The sequence below is a fragment of the Lynx rufus genome, unplaced genomic scaffold, assembly GCF_022079265.1.
Source record: "Lynx rufus isolate CCGP_SWC_20201006 ecotype Redwood Valley unplaced genomic scaffold, mLynRuf1.p SCAF_2, whole genome shotgun sequence".
Lineage (NCBI taxonomy): Eukaryota > Metazoa > Chordata > Mammalia > Carnivora > Felidae > Lynx > Lynx rufus.
This window is the reverse complement of record NW_025814834.1, coordinates 214,757,934-214,776,463: the sequence shown is the minus strand read 5'-3', so window position 1 is coordinate 214,776,463 and position 18,530 is coordinate 214,757,934. Positions and strand designations below refer to the sequence as shown.

General features: G+C 51.1%; 1 protein-coding gene across 1 annotated transcript in view; it reads right to left on the bottom strand.

Moving 5' to 3' along the window:
- The window catches only part of MTOR (mechanistic target of rapamycin kinase), a 135,772-nt gene that overhangs the window by 1,259 nt on the left and 115,983 nt on the right, over positions 1-18,530 (bottom strand). Inside the window, exons 39-57 of the mRNA XM_047083090.1 lie at positions 17,764-18,015; positions 17,017-17,117; positions 16,236-16,332; positions 15,888-15,986; positions 15,476-15,598; positions 14,921-15,103; positions 14,379-14,513; positions 13,995-14,169; positions 12,345-12,480; positions 11,411-11,558; positions 10,644-10,766; positions 8,948-9,030; positions 7,751-7,823; positions 7,160-7,234; positions 6,645-6,780; positions 5,163-5,228; positions 3,117-3,197; positions 2,758-2,838; positions 376-481 (exon numbers count right to left, since the gene is read on the bottom strand). Of these exons, the coding sequence (XP_046939046.1) occupies positions 376-481; positions 2,758-2,838; positions 3,117-3,197; positions 5,163-5,228; positions 6,645-6,780; positions 7,160-7,234; positions 7,751-7,823; positions 8,948-9,030; positions 10,644-10,766; positions 11,411-11,558; positions 12,345-12,480; positions 13,995-14,169; positions 14,379-14,513; positions 14,921-15,103; positions 15,476-15,598; positions 15,888-15,986; positions 16,236-16,332; positions 17,017-17,117; positions 17,764-18,015 (2,273 nt within the window). The remainder of the gene's footprint in view (positions 1-375; positions 482-2,757; positions 2,839-3,116; positions 3,198-5,162; positions 5,229-6,644; positions 6,781-7,159; positions 7,235-7,750; positions 7,824-8,947; positions 9,031-10,643; positions 10,767-11,410; positions 11,559-12,344; positions 12,481-13,994; positions 14,170-14,378; positions 14,514-14,920; positions 15,104-15,475; positions 15,599-15,887; positions 15,987-16,235; positions 16,333-17,016; positions 17,118-17,763; positions 18,016-18,530) is intronic.

Genomic DNA, 18,530 nt, shown 5'->3' with positions numbered 1-18,530 from the left:
CTCCTGCTCTGTCACTGCTCTGGGTTCTTTTCTGTGGCCCTTCCCTCCATCTTTGAATTGACAGCAAAAAATCCAAAAAGAACCTCTCTCCCCACCCCTAAGGAAAGGGGGACTCACCTACTTTTCTAAACCACTTTTTAACGTAATTTTATTTCGGTGTTTGCCTTCCAAGTAGGCACCCGTGTTTCTCAAGTGGCTCCCTTTCTAGAACTGTGAGTGCACACGGTGAATACCAACTTTTAAAGAGATCTGACACTACGATTACCCTTTGTGGATAACCCCCCCACCCCAGGCTTTCTGCAGCTCTGGGACTGGGGCACAGGACGGGGCCCCACTGGCTGGTTTTAGCACAGGCGCTCCGGCACGCCCACTCACCAGCCGATGTAGCACTGGCACAGGTTTTCATGGGATGTTGCTTGCTTGATCAGCAGCTCAACTTGAGTGGGGACATCCAGGGTTTCGTCATGAGAAAAGTCCCGACCTAGGACAAGAGAAACAAAAACAGCTCTTGTGCACTTGGTTTTCAGCTCCGTCCTTGCCCCGGGGTCGGCTGATCTGTCTGTGCAGCCCGTATCAGGTTCTCCTTGCCTGTGAGTATGAAGGCTACGCGGTGGCTGGATTTTAAATTCACCTCTGTGAGACATGAATACACACCGGTCTCCTCCTCCAGACAGAGACTGGGTGTGAAGAGGGTAAGGGTAAAGGTCTGCGGTTGGCTGAGCCCAGGGGTGATGCAGGTCTGGCTGATGGGTCTGCGGAGATTCCTTTATCTGTTGCCATCTTCAGGCAAGTGGACGGGAAACCCTTCCCCCCTTTCAATCCTATAACCTCTGTTGTAGAGCCTTTGCTCCCACGGGCCGGCTTGCCTCCGTCATAAACCAGAACAGGCACTCGTGGCCGGCCGATGAAACCTCTGGTGAACGTGCCTGTCGACCTCCCCGAGGGCTCAAGATGGTCGAGCTGGCTTTTCACGGCTGGCTTCTCACCGCCAGCATGTGCCCTCGGCTCCTCCTTTACAAGTTAATTCATTCACTGAGCTCATAGTTTCGGACCCCTGATGTGTCAGGCAGCGCTCGAGGCGCTGGATTTGCTGGACACGAGCTCTCTCCTCATTGCTGCTACCGTCTGGAGGCACCTCTCCTCCCGCTGAAGGCGAAGTTCCTCTGCACTCGGATCCCAAGGCCTCCCGGTGCCTAGGGGGGCTTCGCACGGTCACTTGCCCTCCTTCCCTGTCTTTACATTTTGTAAACTAGGTCCTCTTGCCCATTAAAGAACAAAGGGCTCCCGCCCAACTACTCCCTCTGCAGCCAGGGACTCTCCGGTCCCTGCACAGCCAGCTTCTCACACTTTGGACACTTGTCTCCCCTGTCTGGTTTCTCTCCCCAGGTTCACATCCTCTTCAACCCCTTTGGTCTGGCTGCCAGCCTTGTCACACACTCAGAAGGCTGCCAGTGACTTGGGGCTTCCTGGGTGCCTCCCATCCTCACGACCCATCATCATCAGTCCCTTGGATTTTGCCTCCTGAAGTTCTGGAGGCCACCTCAGTCTAGTTAACTGTCCGGCCACCACTTCGGCACCTGCTTCCTTCCTCCATGCAGCCTCCACGTGGCAGGACAGGCAGGATTCCCCAGGGTAAACCCAGCGGGCCATTCCCGCCTCTCCACCCCACTTCAAGACCTCAGGGCCTTCCCGCTGCCCTGAGAATGGAGAACGAAAATGCAAGGCCCCACGTGACCCCGCCCCAGCCCCCTCAGAGCGAAACATTTTGCGCTGTGCTCCTCCCGTGTCGCTCTCTGCGGCAGTCACACTCGTCGGCTTTCAGACCATTTTTCTTGCCAGCTTCCTTCCCACCACGGGGCCCTTGCATGTGCCGTTTCCCTTACCTAGAACAACGTGCCTCTAATTACGTCCTTTTTCAGGTGTTAGCTCAAGGGCTGTTTGCCTAGGGAAGCTTTCCTGAACACCAGCACTTAGATTTCCCCGTTACCGGCATCACAGCCCAAGCCCTTTCTTGCACCTGACACAGTGTCTCCTTTAGACGTTGACCCCACGAGGGCAGGAAATCCAGCTGCTTTTACCAGCACAGTTTCTTCAGCATCTAGCGCTTGTAGGCGCTCAATAAATAAATACAACTTGACCACAACACTTCTGTGCCAGCCCCTCATGCTAAGGCTTGGCATCCCGTGTCTCACTTGAGCCCCGCCGCCTTCTGAGAGAGGCGCTGTTGTCATCTTCCAGATGAGCAGACAGGGAGGCCCGGGAGTCACACAGGATGCGGCAGAGCTGGGGTCTTCGGTCCCCCGTGACCACTGCCCGCCCCCCCCCCATCATACCCCCTGGTCTGTATGACACGTCTCGTTTTCAAAAGTATGCATTTCTCTCCCTCCACGCTCTCCACTCCGTTAACAGCCACCAAAGTGCAGGAAGGCAGTGAATCAGAGTGGTCAGATTTGCTCCAGTATCAAGCCAGGATGAGAAAAAAAATTTTTTCCTGAATTTGGCGGACTTTGGACCCAAAAGGACTGTACCCACCTCTGTCTGTTAAAATGAGATTAACGTCTGCTTACAGTGGGTTTATTGGTCTTTAGAGAATCAGAGAGGGTCCTTAACAGATACAGCCTCGGAGACCCTCCAGTGAGCTGCAGAGTCCAAGTTTAGGCGCCAACACCACCGGGAAGAGGCTGACCACCCACTCGAGGACAGAGAAATCTCTCAAGATTCTATGTTCCTTTTAAGCGAACGCACGCACACACTCACCAGTGAGCTTGTCTCGAACCCGGTTGATAATCTGAATAGCTTTCTTATTTAGGGCCTCTGGTTTCACCAAACCGTCTCCAACTGGAATACACAAAAGTAGAAATAACAGTAGGATTGGATCATCTCAACAGTCTCAACGGACGCCCCTGTTTTTCTCAAATATTCACTTTTGTAAGTGTTGGGTAATTCTCCCTCTGTGTCTTTCTTTGTGCTTGGAATATAAAGAGGAATTCACAGAGCGCTGTCTGCTCAAAGGCAGTTTTGTTGCCTCGCCCTGTTGGCCCCTCTCATGGCACAACACAGCCGCTGTGCTCTTCATGAGCCGGTCCTCGGTGCAGTTCCTCGGACGTTGCACTTACTGAAGGAATGAATGGACTCTGGCACCGTGGTCCCTGTTTTCTTATGCGCGGGTTCCCCAAGCTCCACACCGTCCAAAATTTCTAGGAGGAAAAAGAATCGACTGGCAGAACATTCCACCACCAAGAAACCACTGTTTCAAGTGTTAGCTCTACTTCTCCACACACCACCTCCCCTTTCAAGCTCGCCCTGCCACCTCTGAGGGGAAAGGAGAGGAAGAAGGGTCACTATGGATTTGAAAGATCTTACGTCTCCAAACACAAATTTTCAAGCAAACGGCCTTTATAAAATGTTCTGACGTAGAGAACAGGAGCGGGAATGAAAGCCCTGCTGATAAGACTTGTTTGGCTCGACAAAATCTGATCATATAAAAAACACGAGCCTTCCCTGGGTCACGCTCATGACCTGAGTGTTATTCTTTGGAGGAATCTATATGCCATTTCTGGGCAGAAAAAGTCCTCAGGCTTTAGGGTCACTCTCCACCAATTGTGGCCTTCAGGAGAAAAGAGTCTGGAAGCAGGAGTATGAGGTTATTTGCACATTGCCCTTGCACACCACAGGCCTTCAAAATGAAGCGAGTAGTCGTAATACTTCTATGAAACTTCACTTTTAAGCCCCATGACACCAGCCAGGTCCACCACTCTCTGGTGCCACCAGAACCAGCTGTCCTAATTCCCCGTAGGCAGCACAGAGGAGTCATGCGATAATGTACGAACGAGGTGGACCCTGAGCACGAAAGTCTCACATACTTTGGACAAGACCAGTCACCCGCACAAAGTATCCCAGACACCGCAGGTAATCCCGGCATCATTCACAAATCCTGTCGCAGTGTCCACGGTAGAGTCCGCACCGGTTCACAGATTGCACCATAGCCCAGGACCTCAATGTCCTGCCCAGAACACCCCCTTCCCTCCCACTCGTCTGAAATGACCCTTCTCGACTGCAGTTCAGAGTGGTAGGTCCTTGCTCTCAGCCCCACAGCCTCTCCTCTGAACCAAACCGCAAACCTTGAGCTGCGGGACCACACGGCGGGGGATGACAGTTGTCTGATCACTTCGTGGACTATACATGTTGATTGATTCTGTGATGTGATTCTATGCTTCTCTAAGGTAATCTCTGTATGTCATTCTTTTTGCACCCTTAAACATTATTTGGCTTAGCTAAGTAACAAGTTGCAAATGTTCCATAGGTGTTTGTAGAGAATATTTACCTTTTTTTACACCCCAACAGTATTTCCAAGGTGCGAACTATGTAGGATGTTGTTAGATGTTATGGGGGAAACTGGGGAGGAGGGACGGGGAACGTGAAACAAAGTTAAACCGCTTTACTCTTAAGACTTTTGAGAGGTTCACACAAACCCCGTTCTGCCTCTTGAAGGGCATTATCTTCCAGGGACCCTGTTCTGTGGACCCACTCTTGACAGCAGTGTTTCCTGTGGCTTCCCCGCCCCTCAGACAGCAGTGTGAGTACACTTCCAGTAGCTTCCTGGGTCCTCAGCCAGCAGTACGAATACACTTCCCGTGAGAACACTTTCTGTGGTTTTCCTCAGACGACAGTGTGAATACGTGTCCGCTGCTATTTCTAAGCTACTAACAATTCTCTAGGCCCGTGGACACAGCTAATAATTATCCCAGTCCAGACAGCATTCAAGGGCATATACTGGCTAATATTCAGACATACTTTCAATTGTGTTTACAGATAGATTAAGACTGGAAAGTTTGATCAAAATTTCTGAGCCTCAGGTACCCACCCCATCCTGAGAGGCATTAAATAAAAAAAAAAATGTGTGCTCAGTAAATATTTCTAGACTAACTTTCTGAAGTTACATAAATGCCCATTAGACGATATTTTAGCAGTGACACACACAACTTCTGCATGACCGTATCATTGGTAAGAGCCTCTAGAAACACATGCTTCCTTCCTTCATATTCAGCATCCATTACCGCTTTCCATCATGCCTCCTAATGGCAAGAACAAAGCTCACCCTGTTTGAGACAAACTCTGCACAAAAGGGACAGAATCTGCAATCTCCCATGGGATGCACCCACCTACTGACTGGCCAGCAGAGTAGGAATCTGTCCTTGTTCGGGACCGCTTGTTGCCTTTGGTATTTGCTGGGGAAAGAAATAAAGAGAGGATAAAAAGTGCTTCCAACTGTCACTTGAAAGAAATTTGGTTGAGACGATGTTTTCTTACAACCATAAAAATAGAATTTTTCGAAAAGCTAGAGCGTTGGGGAGAACTCAGGATGGATCCCTCAGGAGTCGGCAGGTGAATGTGAGCATGGGTGTCCATTCCTGTGGGACGCGCTATGTCATGGAGCTGAATGTAGATACTGGGGACCAGATAATAGAGGGTGAAAACAGGGTCTGTTGGCAGTGGTAGAGACACCTGTGTTAGTCACCCCCTTCTAAGGAGGAGGAGCAAGGGGGAGACGGAGAGGTTGCTGCCCTAGGTCACAACTGCCTGTGTCTCCTGTCAAGATGCCCGCTTGCTACTCTATATGAAATGCAAACAAACAGAAATCACTAGGGTACTTAATTTATCCTGAATTTATTTATTTGTTTATTTATTCATTCATTCATTCATAATGGATGTCTTATTTTTATATATTTTTTAATGTTTATTTTTGAGAGAGAGGGAGAGAGACAGTGTGAGCAGGGGGAGGGGCAGAGAGAGAGGGAGACACAGAATCTGAAGCGGGCTCCAGGCTCTGAGCTGTCAGCACACAGCCCGATGTGGGGCTCGAACTCATCAACTGCGAGATCATGACCTGAGCCGAAGTCGGATGCTTGACTGACTGAGCAACCCAGGCACCCCTAAATGGATTTTGTTTTTTACGTTTATTTATTTTTGAGAGAGAGAGAGAGAGAGCGAGCAACCAAACGGGGTGGCGGGGGGTGGCAGGGAGGGGATGGGGAGCAGAGAAAGAGAGTGAGAATCCCAAGCAGGCTCCGCACTGAGAACACAGAGCCTGACTCGGGGCTCGATCTCAAGAATCACGAGTATGACCTGAGCTGAAATCAAGAGTCAGACGCTTAACAAAATGAGCCACCCAGGCGCCCCTTAATTAATATTTAAATTGATGATTGGTGTTTTCTGTTCTACTTAGAAAAACAAACAAAAAAAACCCCTTGAAATTCATTTCCAGCCACCAGAACAGCTCTGTAAAAATACAATGCAATAGGGGCGCCTGGGTGGCTCAGTCGGTTGAGCGTCCGACTTCGGCTCGGTCATGATCTCACAGTCGGTGAGCTCGAGCCCCGCATCGGGCTCTGTGCTGACAGCTCAGAGCCTGGAGCCTGCTTCAGATTCTGTCTCCCTCTCTCTGACCCTCTCCCATTCACGCTCTGTCTCTCTCTCTGTCTCAAAAATAAATAAACATTAAAAAAAAAAAATACAATGCGATAGCCCAGTAATACACCTCAGGCTCCAGGCTGGCAGGGGAAAGATCAGTGAAATGGAACACATCAGATGTTCCCTGTCTGGAGGGTGTGGGTTCCAGCTCCCAGACATTTGCTCATACTCACTGTCCATCAGCCTCCAGTTCAGCAAGGGGTCATAGACAAAGGCTTCCAGCACAGCCATGACACTATCCTTGTGTTCCCGAAGCACTTCCATCACTGTGTGGCACGTGATTCTATAGTTGCCATCCAGACCAGTAACCTGCAGGACCAGAGCCATTCGCCACAGAAGTCGCTGGTACCAGCCCACCCCTGAAGGCCCCACAAGCAGAAGCAAGTCAAGAGGGTCTGCTCCCCACACTTAGGAAGCAGACACAGGCCATTAATGATGTAGCAGGATGGGAAGGTGTTCGGAGCAAGGGGTGGGGTCAGGCCTGTGGTTCGTAGGAGACAAGGTCTGACGTGAAGCATCTCAAAGATGGATCGTTTCTAACACAATGGAAAATACCAGGAAACCACCACAGAAGCCACCCAGGTACTTCAGGGAACTGATGAGATCTAACAAGCAAGTCTGTCTTCAGAGCGGGTCCTGACTATACCAGCCCCCATTCCAAAGTAGCTCGTTCCCAATGCCCACTCACCTCCATAGCATTGGTCAGCATTCTGGTTAGTCTAAATGGAATCTTCTCTGGGAATTTCTCCCTGGTCATAGCAACCTGTGGGGAAAAGAGAGAAAAACCAAGTCTGATGGTTAAATTGTTTTCTTTAGAAGAAGCCAGGCGAAGGCAGACGGCTTTTCTTTGTACTGATTTGAATTAGGGCGCAGAGATGAAGTAGCTTGAGTTTAGCGAGGGGACTTGTCACAGGGATTTAAAAGACAACCAGAGAGAGAGAGAGAGAGAGAGAGACAAAGGGATAGAGGGGAAAAAAGAAAAAGGACAAGCGTGCATCATGCCAGGCCTTTGACCGGCAGGCTGTGTCGGGAAGGAGGATTCCTCCACTTGAGAGGGTGTGTGAGCAGCCTTGCTTGCCTCCAGAGAAGTCAGAGACCAATTACAGCAAGTATCAATGAGCACTGATTGTGTTTCTTAGATTGACTTTCTGTTGCTTTGGTAGGAGAGGCAGGAGTCAGGATAAGCATTTTGGGCTTAAATTTGCTGGAATGGTCAGAGGGTGGAAAGTGGTCATCTGGAAAGGAAAGCTTTATGTGGTGTTTGAGAACGCATGGTCACCTCAAAGCAGTCCCCAAAGTCAATGTGCAGGATCTTCCCGCTCAGCCGGTCCAGCATTAAGTTGGATGGGTGTCTGGGAAACAGGAGAGAGACCGGGGAGAGGTCACTAGAGCAGCACTGATGAATAAATCAACAAGGATGTGATATTCCAGGCCCCGTCCACAGGCCAAAGCCAGCCCCCGCCTGCTTCTGTAAACAAAGTTCTACTGGACACAGCCGTGCTGACTGGTCACGTTTTGTCTCAGGCTGCTTTTGTGCTACGATAGCAGACATGAGTAGCTGTGAGACGTCATATGGCCAGCAAAGACTGAATTATTTCTAATCTGGCCCTTTACAGGGAAAGTTTGCTGATCCCTGCTCCAGGTCTGAAACGAAGGCTTATCTATGTGAATCCCAAGTTGCTTTCCCAAGGTCTTTGGTCACAAGATAAATCATTCCTGGTGGTGCTGGCATCTCAGAGTGACAAGGCTCTATCAATACCCCTCAGCATCTACCACAGGGTCTCACCTCTGAATTCTCCTGGTTCTTTTCAAAAACAAGAATTTATTATTTTTGTGGGAAAAAATTATTTTACTCTCAAATAATTGCACAAGACATGAGCCCGAGAGAGAGTAGATACCAGAGAACTAGTTTTTCAAAGACTTCTGGTGAGTCAATTTCTGAATATTCCTTAACTACTTTTTCAGTCAGTATATTTAGATGCAATTTCTTATGTAGAACTACCAGGAGGATCTACTTTGGTTGGTTTCATTTACAGAAGTAGAATTATTTATCTCAGCACAGAGGTGACCGATAAACGTTTACTGAATCAATACAACCAATCAAGATTGTTCTTTGTCTTTTAAGTAAGGTCTGCACCCACTGTGGGGCTTGAATTTGCAACCCTGAGATCAAGAGTCACGCACCCTACTGACTGAGCCAGCCAGGTGCCCTTGTACGTGGCTTTAAATATATCAAACCAACCTATGGAGAAAGCAGTACCCTAGGACTAAGCTTTCTCTTCTCTTTAGTTTGTTGTGTGGCTGTCGTGTGGATAATAAATTGGGACCTAAGGCTGATGCTGCAAACGAGGGCCTGGGGTACAAAATACAAATATTTACTAGATGGTCATAAACCTTACTAGAAAACAAAAGGAAACTGTTTAAGAAAGGTACAACGTAGAAAAAAGACTAAAAAAACCAAATTAAGTTTGCTCACCTATCTCCTAGGCCCAAAATATACCCGACCATGGACATGACCGCTAAAGAGCGGGTGTAGTTGGTTCTTCGGTCAAACCACACCTGGAACACAGGAGCACACTTGAACCAAGGCTCTGGAAGCTAACTAGCTTCAACATAATTATACCTCAATCAGTTGCTTTTTAATATTTCATCGGTAACTCATTAATAACATAAAATAGAATAAAAAATCTCATTTATTATTATAACAATAAAGTATGCTTGGAATAAACTTAGAGATGTTCAGAACCTAGATGAATAGAAAAAATTAACCTTTGCTTTGGAATATAAAGACCTGAGTAGATGAAAATATCCATGTAAGACAGAAAAAATATAATAACCTCCCAAATTATTTGATACATTTAATGTAATTCCACTAAAAATTCAGCGGTACTTTTCCGGGGGGAGTGTGACAAAATGATCCCAAAATTTATCTGGAAGAAGAAAAAAATTAAAATAGCCAATGAGAAGAGACTTTATACTAATAGTTGTATTAATAGTATGGTACTTGAAATACAGTATGGTACTTGAGAATAGGCTTTGGAAATAAAGATCAATGAAATAAAACAGAAGCCCTAGAGAGAAATCCAATGGCACAGAAAAAAATTTTTGTATAATAAAAATTAATTCTCTTAAAAGTAGGGAAAGGATGGATTATTTGCTGAATACTACGGTGTTGGCTAATCATCTTAAAGAAACAAAATTTAAGGGGTGCCTGGGTGGCTCAGCTCAGTTGGTTAAGTGTCTGACTTCACCTCAGGTCATGAACTTGAGGTTCATGGGGTTGAGCCCTGCTTCGGGCTCCACACTTTTAGTGTGGAACCTTCTTGGGACTCTCTCTCTCTCAATCTCTCTGCCCCTCCCCACCTGTACGTGCTCACTCTCTTCGTCTCAAAATAAACAAACTTAAAAAAAAAAATTTTTAATCTTACTCTTAAATTTTGAACTGGGTCGAGGATTTATATATTTTAAAATGTTTATTTATTTTTGAGAGAGAGGAAGACAGTGTGCGAGCAGGGGTGGGACACAGAGTGAGGGAGAGACAGAATCCCAAGCAGACTCTGCACTGTCAGCACAGAGCCTGATGTGAGGGCTTGGTCTCACGAACCATGAGATCACGAGCTGAGCCAAAGTCAAGAAACAAGACACTTAAGCAACTGAGCCACCCAGGCGCCCCTGGGTTGAGGATTTAAATGGATAAGTAAATCTTAGAATCAGTACAAGAAAATAAATGTAAAAAGACACATAACCTTGAGGTGGGGATGGCCTTTCTAAATGTAAGGCCAAAGGTAGAAACCTCAAAGAAAAGGATAAAAAACCTGGTAACTTCTAACTTTCAAAAAAGTTTGCGTATCAAAAACGAAACAAAAATCCCAAACCAGGAAACATACCATTAACAAAATTAAAAAACCAAATGGACAGGAAATTTATACCGTACGTGAAAAAGATGTAACAGCCTTAACGTAAAGAACTCAAATACTATTGCAAGAAATGGGAGAAACATTAAGTTACTAAATCTCTATCTGCTAAGCTGCACGGCTCACCCATTTAATTGCTGCTAGAAAAGACCGCACATAATCTAGAATCGTTACAAAGACGAGTCCGCCAGCACACGTGAAGGAACAAGAAGGCCATCCCCGACAAACGAGTGGGCCAGAGGGCGTGGCGTGTCGTACCTCGGAGCTGGGGCTTTTCAGCCATAGCAGCTTGGCCAGGTCATCCCCGGCCGTGTTATTGACGGCGTGCTCGAACACCTCCACCTTCTGCATCAGCGTCAGATGGTCGTAGTCCGGAGCCATCTGCATCAGGACACAACCATTCTGAGAGCGGCCCCAGACTAGCAGCTTGGACCCAGGAAGAAACAAGGCTCTGGGCCCAGGCAGAGCTGGGTGCTAGTTTCACCACCCCGGCCCAAAGGAAGAGGAAGGAAGAACAGTGCAGAAGGCAAAAGGGTGTGGCCCCTCAAACCCAATGACCACAGGGGAACTGCCAGGGCCTGAGGATAAAACATCAGGCCCCACCCTGAGTACAGGCCTGCTGGTGGGAATGACAGCAGTGCGGGCGTCAAGGTTCCGGGTAACAAACGAGTCTCTTTCTTACTACTTACGTATCCACTAAACATTTCCCCACGGGGCCAGTGCTCTGTATACATTAGGTGTTCAGAAGATACACACTGCCCGATAAACGATCCCGTCCAGTCTCACCTGGAATGACCGAAACCTAATTTCTGGGCTTTAGGGTCCTTCTGTTTCTTAGAGGTAATCTGCTGTACCTGCTGTAGGGCTCACTTCATTAAAACTTCTTCCATAGCTAATTCTCCTCAATAGACTTTTCGGTGATATACAAGCACCGAAGAACGACAAGTGCAGCTTTGCCTAAATTTCTCAACTTGTGAGTTACGTCCAGACGTGAAAGCGCTGGGCTTGGCAGCCTCATCACGTACCCGCAACATGATGCGATGCTCGATGTTGAGAAGGATCTTCTTTTTCTCTCTGTAGTCCCGGATGAGGGCGTGCAGCGTGTCGCAGTGGGGGACCCAGCCGATGAGGCCCGAGTTGGTTGATAAGGGGATGACGGCGTATCTCTGAATGCTGGCACCCACAGGAAAGGAGGGTTATCGGACAGTAAAAAGAGTGCATCTTTGACCCGCTCGCAACACACGTAAATGGGCCGAACGAAGTCCCCTGCACAGGGCTGTCGTGAGGTGTGCAATGAGGGCACTTCCCAGAAGGATATGGCTGTGGCTGGGGACGGCATCAGCCTCCTCAACCTGCCTGACAACCTCCCTGCTTCGGGGGAGCGGCCCAGCGATTCTCAGCCAAAAACAGCCTCACCACTTAACATCCGTGTTCTTTTTTTTTTTTTTCAACGTTTTTTATTTATTTTTGGGACAGAGAGAGACAGAGCATGAACGGGGGAGGGGCAGAGAGAGAGGGAGACACAGAATCGGAAACAGGCTCCAGGCTCCGAGCCATCAGCCCAGAGCCCGACGCGGGGCTCGAACTCCCGGACCGCGAGATCGTGACCTGGCTGAAGTCGGACGCTTAACCGACTGCGCCACCCAGGCGCCCCAACATCCGTGTTCTTAACAGGAAGAGGAGGGAGAGCAGGGTGGACAGGGAAGGTCAAACACACCAAATGTATAGCATCTCTAGTCTAGTGGCCACGGGTTGTTCTATTCCGGACCCTTTGGCATTGTCACAGGCATTTCCCGTGCAAGCACGTTAAAAATACGAATTCTTCTCTGTGTTTGCCACCTTGGCTGTTGAGGACCTCCTGTCCGGGTACATAGTTCTATAACTGATTTCGTGAAGGGACGTAAGGAGACCCTAGAAGACCTGTCACTACCGTGCCCCCCCGCCCCATGTCCTGAATACCTGAGGTTCTTGCGAAGAGACGTGGGGTCGTTGGCCAGGAGGGTGTTCACCAGGCCGAAGAGCTGCATCACTCGCTCGTCCTGCCGCAGGTCCTCGTGGCCCTTCAGGAGGAAAACAAACTCATGCCCGTTGCTGCCTGTGAGGAATGGTGGGAGCAGTTAGCACAGACCGGCCCCGGACTCACGAGCTCCTACAGACTATGCGGACCCTACCCAGTCACACTTCCCCCAAACACGAAAAAACGCCCTGGACCTCATGAAAAGAATGGCGCTAGTTTTGATGGTCTCCCAGTGAAAAATGAAAAATGGTCTCAAATGAAAAATAAAATTTTAAAAAGCTCTGTCTCTGAGGATCAGGAAGGCCTCTGCACAGAGATGGTCACTCCGGACGTTCCCTCACAACCCACTGTCCGCCCTTCTCTGGTGTGCTTGAGCCCTGTGAAGCCTGACCCCTAGAGACCTCATCACCCAGGCTCCCGGTTGGGCTGGGACCATGGCAGGAGGTCAGAGGGTGGGAAGAGGGAGAGGCCCAAGGGTTTGCCCCTGACGAGCGGCCAGGCTCCAGTTCTAGAAACAGCCGTGTTCCCTCCGTCTGGGCTACAGCTTCTGGTGAATGGCCCCTCTTTCCAGGTCACGTGCCCTTGACGGGCTCCTTGCCCTCTCGGGTCTGGAGGGTGGGGGCAAGTCACAGCTTCTCACTGTTGGCTCTCTTAACCCTGTCACACCCTGGACACGGGTCCTTCATCCAAGTCTCTAATGAGACACCGTGGAGAACCTGAGTGACACACAATTTAGTACAGGAGACGCCAGCCCACGGACACAATCACTTGTGTACCACGACTAACTGGTGGTGAATAACTACTGCATTTAAAAAGCACGAGCCTTTCTGAGGCGCCTGGGTGGCTCAGTGGGTTGAGTGTCCAACTTCAGCTCAAGTCATGATCTCACGGTTCAGGAGTTCGCGACCCGCATGGGGCTCGCCGGTGTCAGTTCGGAGCCGGCTTCGGATCCTCCGTCCCCAACCCCCCTCTGCATGCGTGTGCGCTCTCTCTCTCTCTCTCTCAAAAATGAATAAGCCTTTATTAAATAAATAATTAGCACGAGCCTTTTTAAAGGTGAGAACCCTCCAAGGACCACCAGAGCATCCAGGCGTCCTGCAACTACACGAGGTGACAGAGCTGCCCGTGAGAACTCGTTTCTACCTCGGTTGTTCCTTTTACACAACCATTTCCCACAGAGAGAGACTGTGACGGTAAGAGAATATTCAAGAGCCCGGGAGCCCTTTCTCCAGCCCTGCTTGTCCCCTGCCACACCTGCATCCAGGCTCCTCTTTGCTGGCCTGGTCAGTCCCCTACAGCCCCCCCCCACCCCCACGTCCCCACGCCGGACACCTTTACGGTTCCCTCCACCTGTCCCGCTGCAGGGCCGTCCGGCTTCAGGTAAGCGAGCACGTGATATGAACGCAGTGGGAGTCCTGAGGAGGACGTAATAAGGAGCCCGCTTGCCCTCTGTTTCTCCCTCAATAAGCAGGAGCGAGGTGTCGCATATGAAAGATGGGTGGTGTGAACGGTAAGCGGTAATTTCAGAAAAGGGGAGGGGTTCGGCCAGGGTGGGAGGGAGACGCAGGTGGCGGGAGCACAGGGGTCCTTACCCATGAGGGTCAACTTCCGGGGCCGCTGCTTGGAGGTGATGACCTGTAGAGACGGCGCTATGGACTGAATGCGGATGATCGGCTGGTGGGGGTCGTATGTTCCCGGCACGGCCAATTCAAGGTCCCGGCACATCAGAAGTTTGGGGGAAACATACTGCAGTTCTAAGGATGTGAGCTGTAAATAATTAACCACAGGATTTAGTTTTCTACCTCCAGGGAGGAATTTCAGTGCCATTTAGGTAGTTTTCAACGGACTGCTGATAGCAGTGACTTGTCTGCACACACAAGTGCAACCAGATGCTTCGGAGTTAGCGTTAGAACGTTCATAAAAAGTAAGACACACAGGACTCTACCGACAGTTCCCGCCAGAACCTGGAGACCCACCTGAGGCAGCTGCTTTGAGATTCGTCTGAACACGTGATAGTAGAGGTCCCAGGCTTGAGTGAGGTCCTTCACGTTTCCCGATTTCATGTACTTCCTGCACCACTCTTGGGCCTCCATTAAGTCTCGCCCATATGCCTGAGCGGGGAAGCGGGGGAGGGTTGCGAGCTGTCAAGGTGCGGACTAGGCCGCGGGCTGAACCCCCAAGCCCAGACAGCGGAGCCGCTCGGGCATACGCTATGGCCGGATGGCTCCGGCCCCTGGCAAGGCGTAGCTCTCCGGTCCTGGAGGCCCCAATCCCAGGACGGCTTATGGGCAAAGTAAGGTCAGAGGAGAGGCGAGATGACCTCGGGAAGAATCTTGTGGTTTTCTGGTTAAAATCTGGGGAGGGTTCCCATAAGTTAGTGACAACTAAACTGTGCTGGTGTTTTTAGATTGTGACCTCAGTTCGGAGAACACTGTATTCAAGTCAGCAGAAAGGCCAGAGGGAAAGGGGTCTGGTAGCGGCTTTGGGTCACGTCGTGTCGCACTTTCTTATCCCATACCTGATTAAAAGACGTTTCCTTCAGAGTCTGGGGGCCCCGTTCCATCATAGCATGCAGGGGCTCCAACACCTCAAACATGCCTTTCACATTCCTCTCCCCAAAGTATAAACGAGACGCTTCTTCTAGGCCTTCGTGCCACATCTCGTGCCAGAGGATGGCCACGCGGATCAGTTCCTCACTCACCTGGACCAAAGAGGGGAAAGAGACAAGCGCCGAGGATGAGCTAACCTCGGAAAGGCCTGTCTTGGGGGTGCCTGGGTGGCTCAGTCGGTTGAGCGTCTGACTGTTGATCTTGGCTCGGGTCACGAAGCCCTGCCTTGGGCTCCATGCTGAGTGCGGAGCCTGCCTGAGATTCTCTTTCTCCCTCTCTGCCCCTCCCCTGCTCATGTTCTCGCCCTCTCTTAAAAAAAAAAAAAAAAAAAAAAAAAAAGGCATGTCTTGGAGAGACAGGAGGTACTCCTTTCAGCAGCACTGTCGTGAGGAAGAAACCATCTCCCTCAAGACCTCTGGCTAGGTGGTGGGGTCCACGAAGGCCCACACGGACTCCTGACTCACCATCATGGCCTGCTGGACCAGGGTGTTACTGTGCTCACACATGTTCTTCAGAATCTTGTTGGCTGCGTTGTGGCGGGCCGTGGTGGTGGACTTGGAGGCCACGGTCAGGGGATAGATGAGGGCCTGAGGCAGACACAGAAGGAACATTCGCAAACTCTGACTTTCAGGAGGACAAGAGAAATGGCCGCCAGCGCTCCTGTGAGTCCACCAGGCGGGGGCGCTGCTCAGTCTCGGGGCGGGTGGGGGGCTCTTTGTCTTTGGGAAGGCCCCGGGCCTGGGACCTCCAGCTGGACGGGTGGGATGCCTGGCTCCCAGTTCCTGCACTTGCGTCTCTAGAGCAGCTTTGGGAGAGGCTGAGCACCAGGTCAAAAGGCCAGCTGTTCGAGGAGAAACCGCCCAGGCGCCCACGTACCTGGGGGTGGTACCGGCCAATGTCGGTGAGAAGCTGGTGGATGAGGCGTCCCACCAAGGGCCTGGGCGTATCAATTCTTGCAATGAGCTGAGGTATGACCTGGTATTCAGAAAGACCCGGAATGCAGCATGTGAGACACAGAAACAACTAGTTATTCTCCTGGGCAACGACCAGCTCTTACAACTTGTCACGGTAGATGCTGGGAAGCTCTGAAACGGTTCGTTCCCTTCAGTCCTCTGGGAGAAACTAAAGAAACTATGGCTCGACCCCTACCTCTTTACCACTGTTGACTGAACACGCGCGACTCCGGGAGGAGACAGACCAGGAGTGAGTCCGACCCTGCCTTACCTGTAACCACGTGTCAATCTGGATCGCCTTCACCCCCTCCACCAAGGCTTCGTTTACGTCCGGCCAGTGACCGTAATCAAACCACAGGGTGAGGACTCTGGAAACAAAACATGAGAAAGTCACAGAAAACTTAGTCTCCCAGCTTGTGCGTGTGTGTGTTTTAATCTTCAAGGCTCTTGAGAAAAGAATTAACTGGCAGGGCCTCAAATCGGTGGCTCCCCAGTGTTTGGTCTCGGGACCGCCTGGAGGGTGGGTGGTGATGGCCGTTTAGAACTGGGCTCACATGAGGAGGGGCATCCCAAGTGAATGCTTATTTTATCCCAGATAAAATCCCAGAGGGATCGGCACGGTGCAAGCTCGGAAATCGGACAGATGAGCCCAGGGCTAATCACGGATAATCTTTGCACGTATAGAAAATCACCTGTAGAACGGTGTCAACGGGCTAAATGTGGGACTTAGCTGCCCCTTGTCACCTATGGTCTCCGGACTGGCCGGTCTGTGCCATGTTTAGGCCTTCCTAAGTGGCCTCTAAAAGCCGAGGGCATTTCGGCACTCGGGCTTCCTCCCGACAGAACACAGCACACGGAGTGCTCCCAGGCCACTCCTCCTCCTGGGTCTTGGCAGGGGGAGGCCTGTCAGCAGTTCCCCTTGGACACACCCATCAGGGTGGGGCGGGGGAGGGGACCTCCGTGTTATTCCGTGTCCCGCAAGAGGCTCACGCAGCCTAGCAGGGCCCGCCCTTCGAGGCTCACACAGCCTAGCAGGGCCCGCCCTTCGATACCTCAGCGTGTCCTGGAGGTTGTTGCCTCGCGACAAGGAGATAGAACGGAAGAAGCCCTGGACGGCAGGGACGGTGTACATCAAGAGGGTTTTGGACAAATCCTGTTGGAACACACATTCTCGCCTTAGTGTTCCCATCCGTAAGAGGGGCCTAGCAGCATCCCAACAGTATCTACCTCAAGGAGTGGTTACCAAGTTAAATCAGTTAATGCATGACGACCCTCTGGACTAGTACCTGCACACAGCAAGCACTCAATAAATGGCAACTGTGTCACAATCGCTATCATCTTGGGCTAACGGTGGCTTCCTGAGCAGGGTGGCAGGAGGAGGGGCGCGGAGTCTGAACACGCTGCTCTCTGAACTGACAGCCTGGAGGGAGGCGGGGCGCGGGGGGGAAAGGCGAAGGCAGAGGACGGATCCCGTCAGCCTCTGTCCTCAAGTGGACCCGCAGATGTGCACGGCCACCCACGCGCGCAGGTGCAGGGCTTTCAGGGAATGAGCTCATTCTCATGGGAAGAACGACAAGAAACTCAATCTTCAGCTTTGGGGCCATAGCAACGCCTCAAATACAAATACGAGCACAAGGGCACCGTCTCAAACAATGGCGGATGGCAAATGAGCAACATCGTCTAGCTGTACGTGGCACTTCGGGGTGAAGCCCGGGTTCGTGAGGGCCCTGACAACACCCCACTCCTCAGAGCGCCTGCTGCCTGGGTCTGTCCTCGGTGAGGGAGGAAGGGAAGGGTACCTCAGTGACCTTCTTCTGCAGAGGGGACGGGGTGGGGCTGTTCTCGGTGCTCTCGGCCTCACTCTCGCTGTTGCTGCCCTCGGTGCTGGTGGCCGTGGCGGTGGCGGTGGCCGCTGTGGTGGCGGCAGTGGTCGTGCTGGTGACGTTGGCCCCGCTGGCGTGACGCAGCTTCTTCTTCTCGTCGCGGGCTTGGTTCTGATGTTTGTAGTGCAGCACAGCTTCGAAGTTCATCACTGCCCACGCGTGCCAGGCCTGGGTGTGGCGAGAGTCGAGGATGAGGAGGCCTGAGTGCCAAGGGGCTGCCCTTCCCTCTCAGTGGCCAGCAGAGCAAAACTGCACTTCACTGAAACACTGGGGAATGGGGCCTTTTACTAGACGCAGCCCGATTCCTTCATTTTGTGGGGCCCTTACTGTACCAGCACTGTGGCGAGTGCTGCGGGGGAGGGGTGCCCCAGGAGAGGCAAGCCGGGTCCTCACCTCAGGGCGCTTCTGGTCTGGTGAGGGGCCCGGCAACCCAACGACAGGCGAACGTGGGGGTGGGCAAGGAGAGACGGGCAGTGGGCAGGCCAGGGCAAGCTTCACAGAGGGGAGGGATTTAGGGGAGGGCTTGAAGAGCAGCCTTCAACGGACAAGGCAGGGACAAGAGGGCAGCAGCAGGGACTTCCTGGCCTGGGGAGGTCAGGGACGAAGATGCGGGGTGGCCAGCACAGGGCGATTCACAGGAAACAAACAGACCTGATTGGAGTGCAGGTACGCAGGAGGACGGT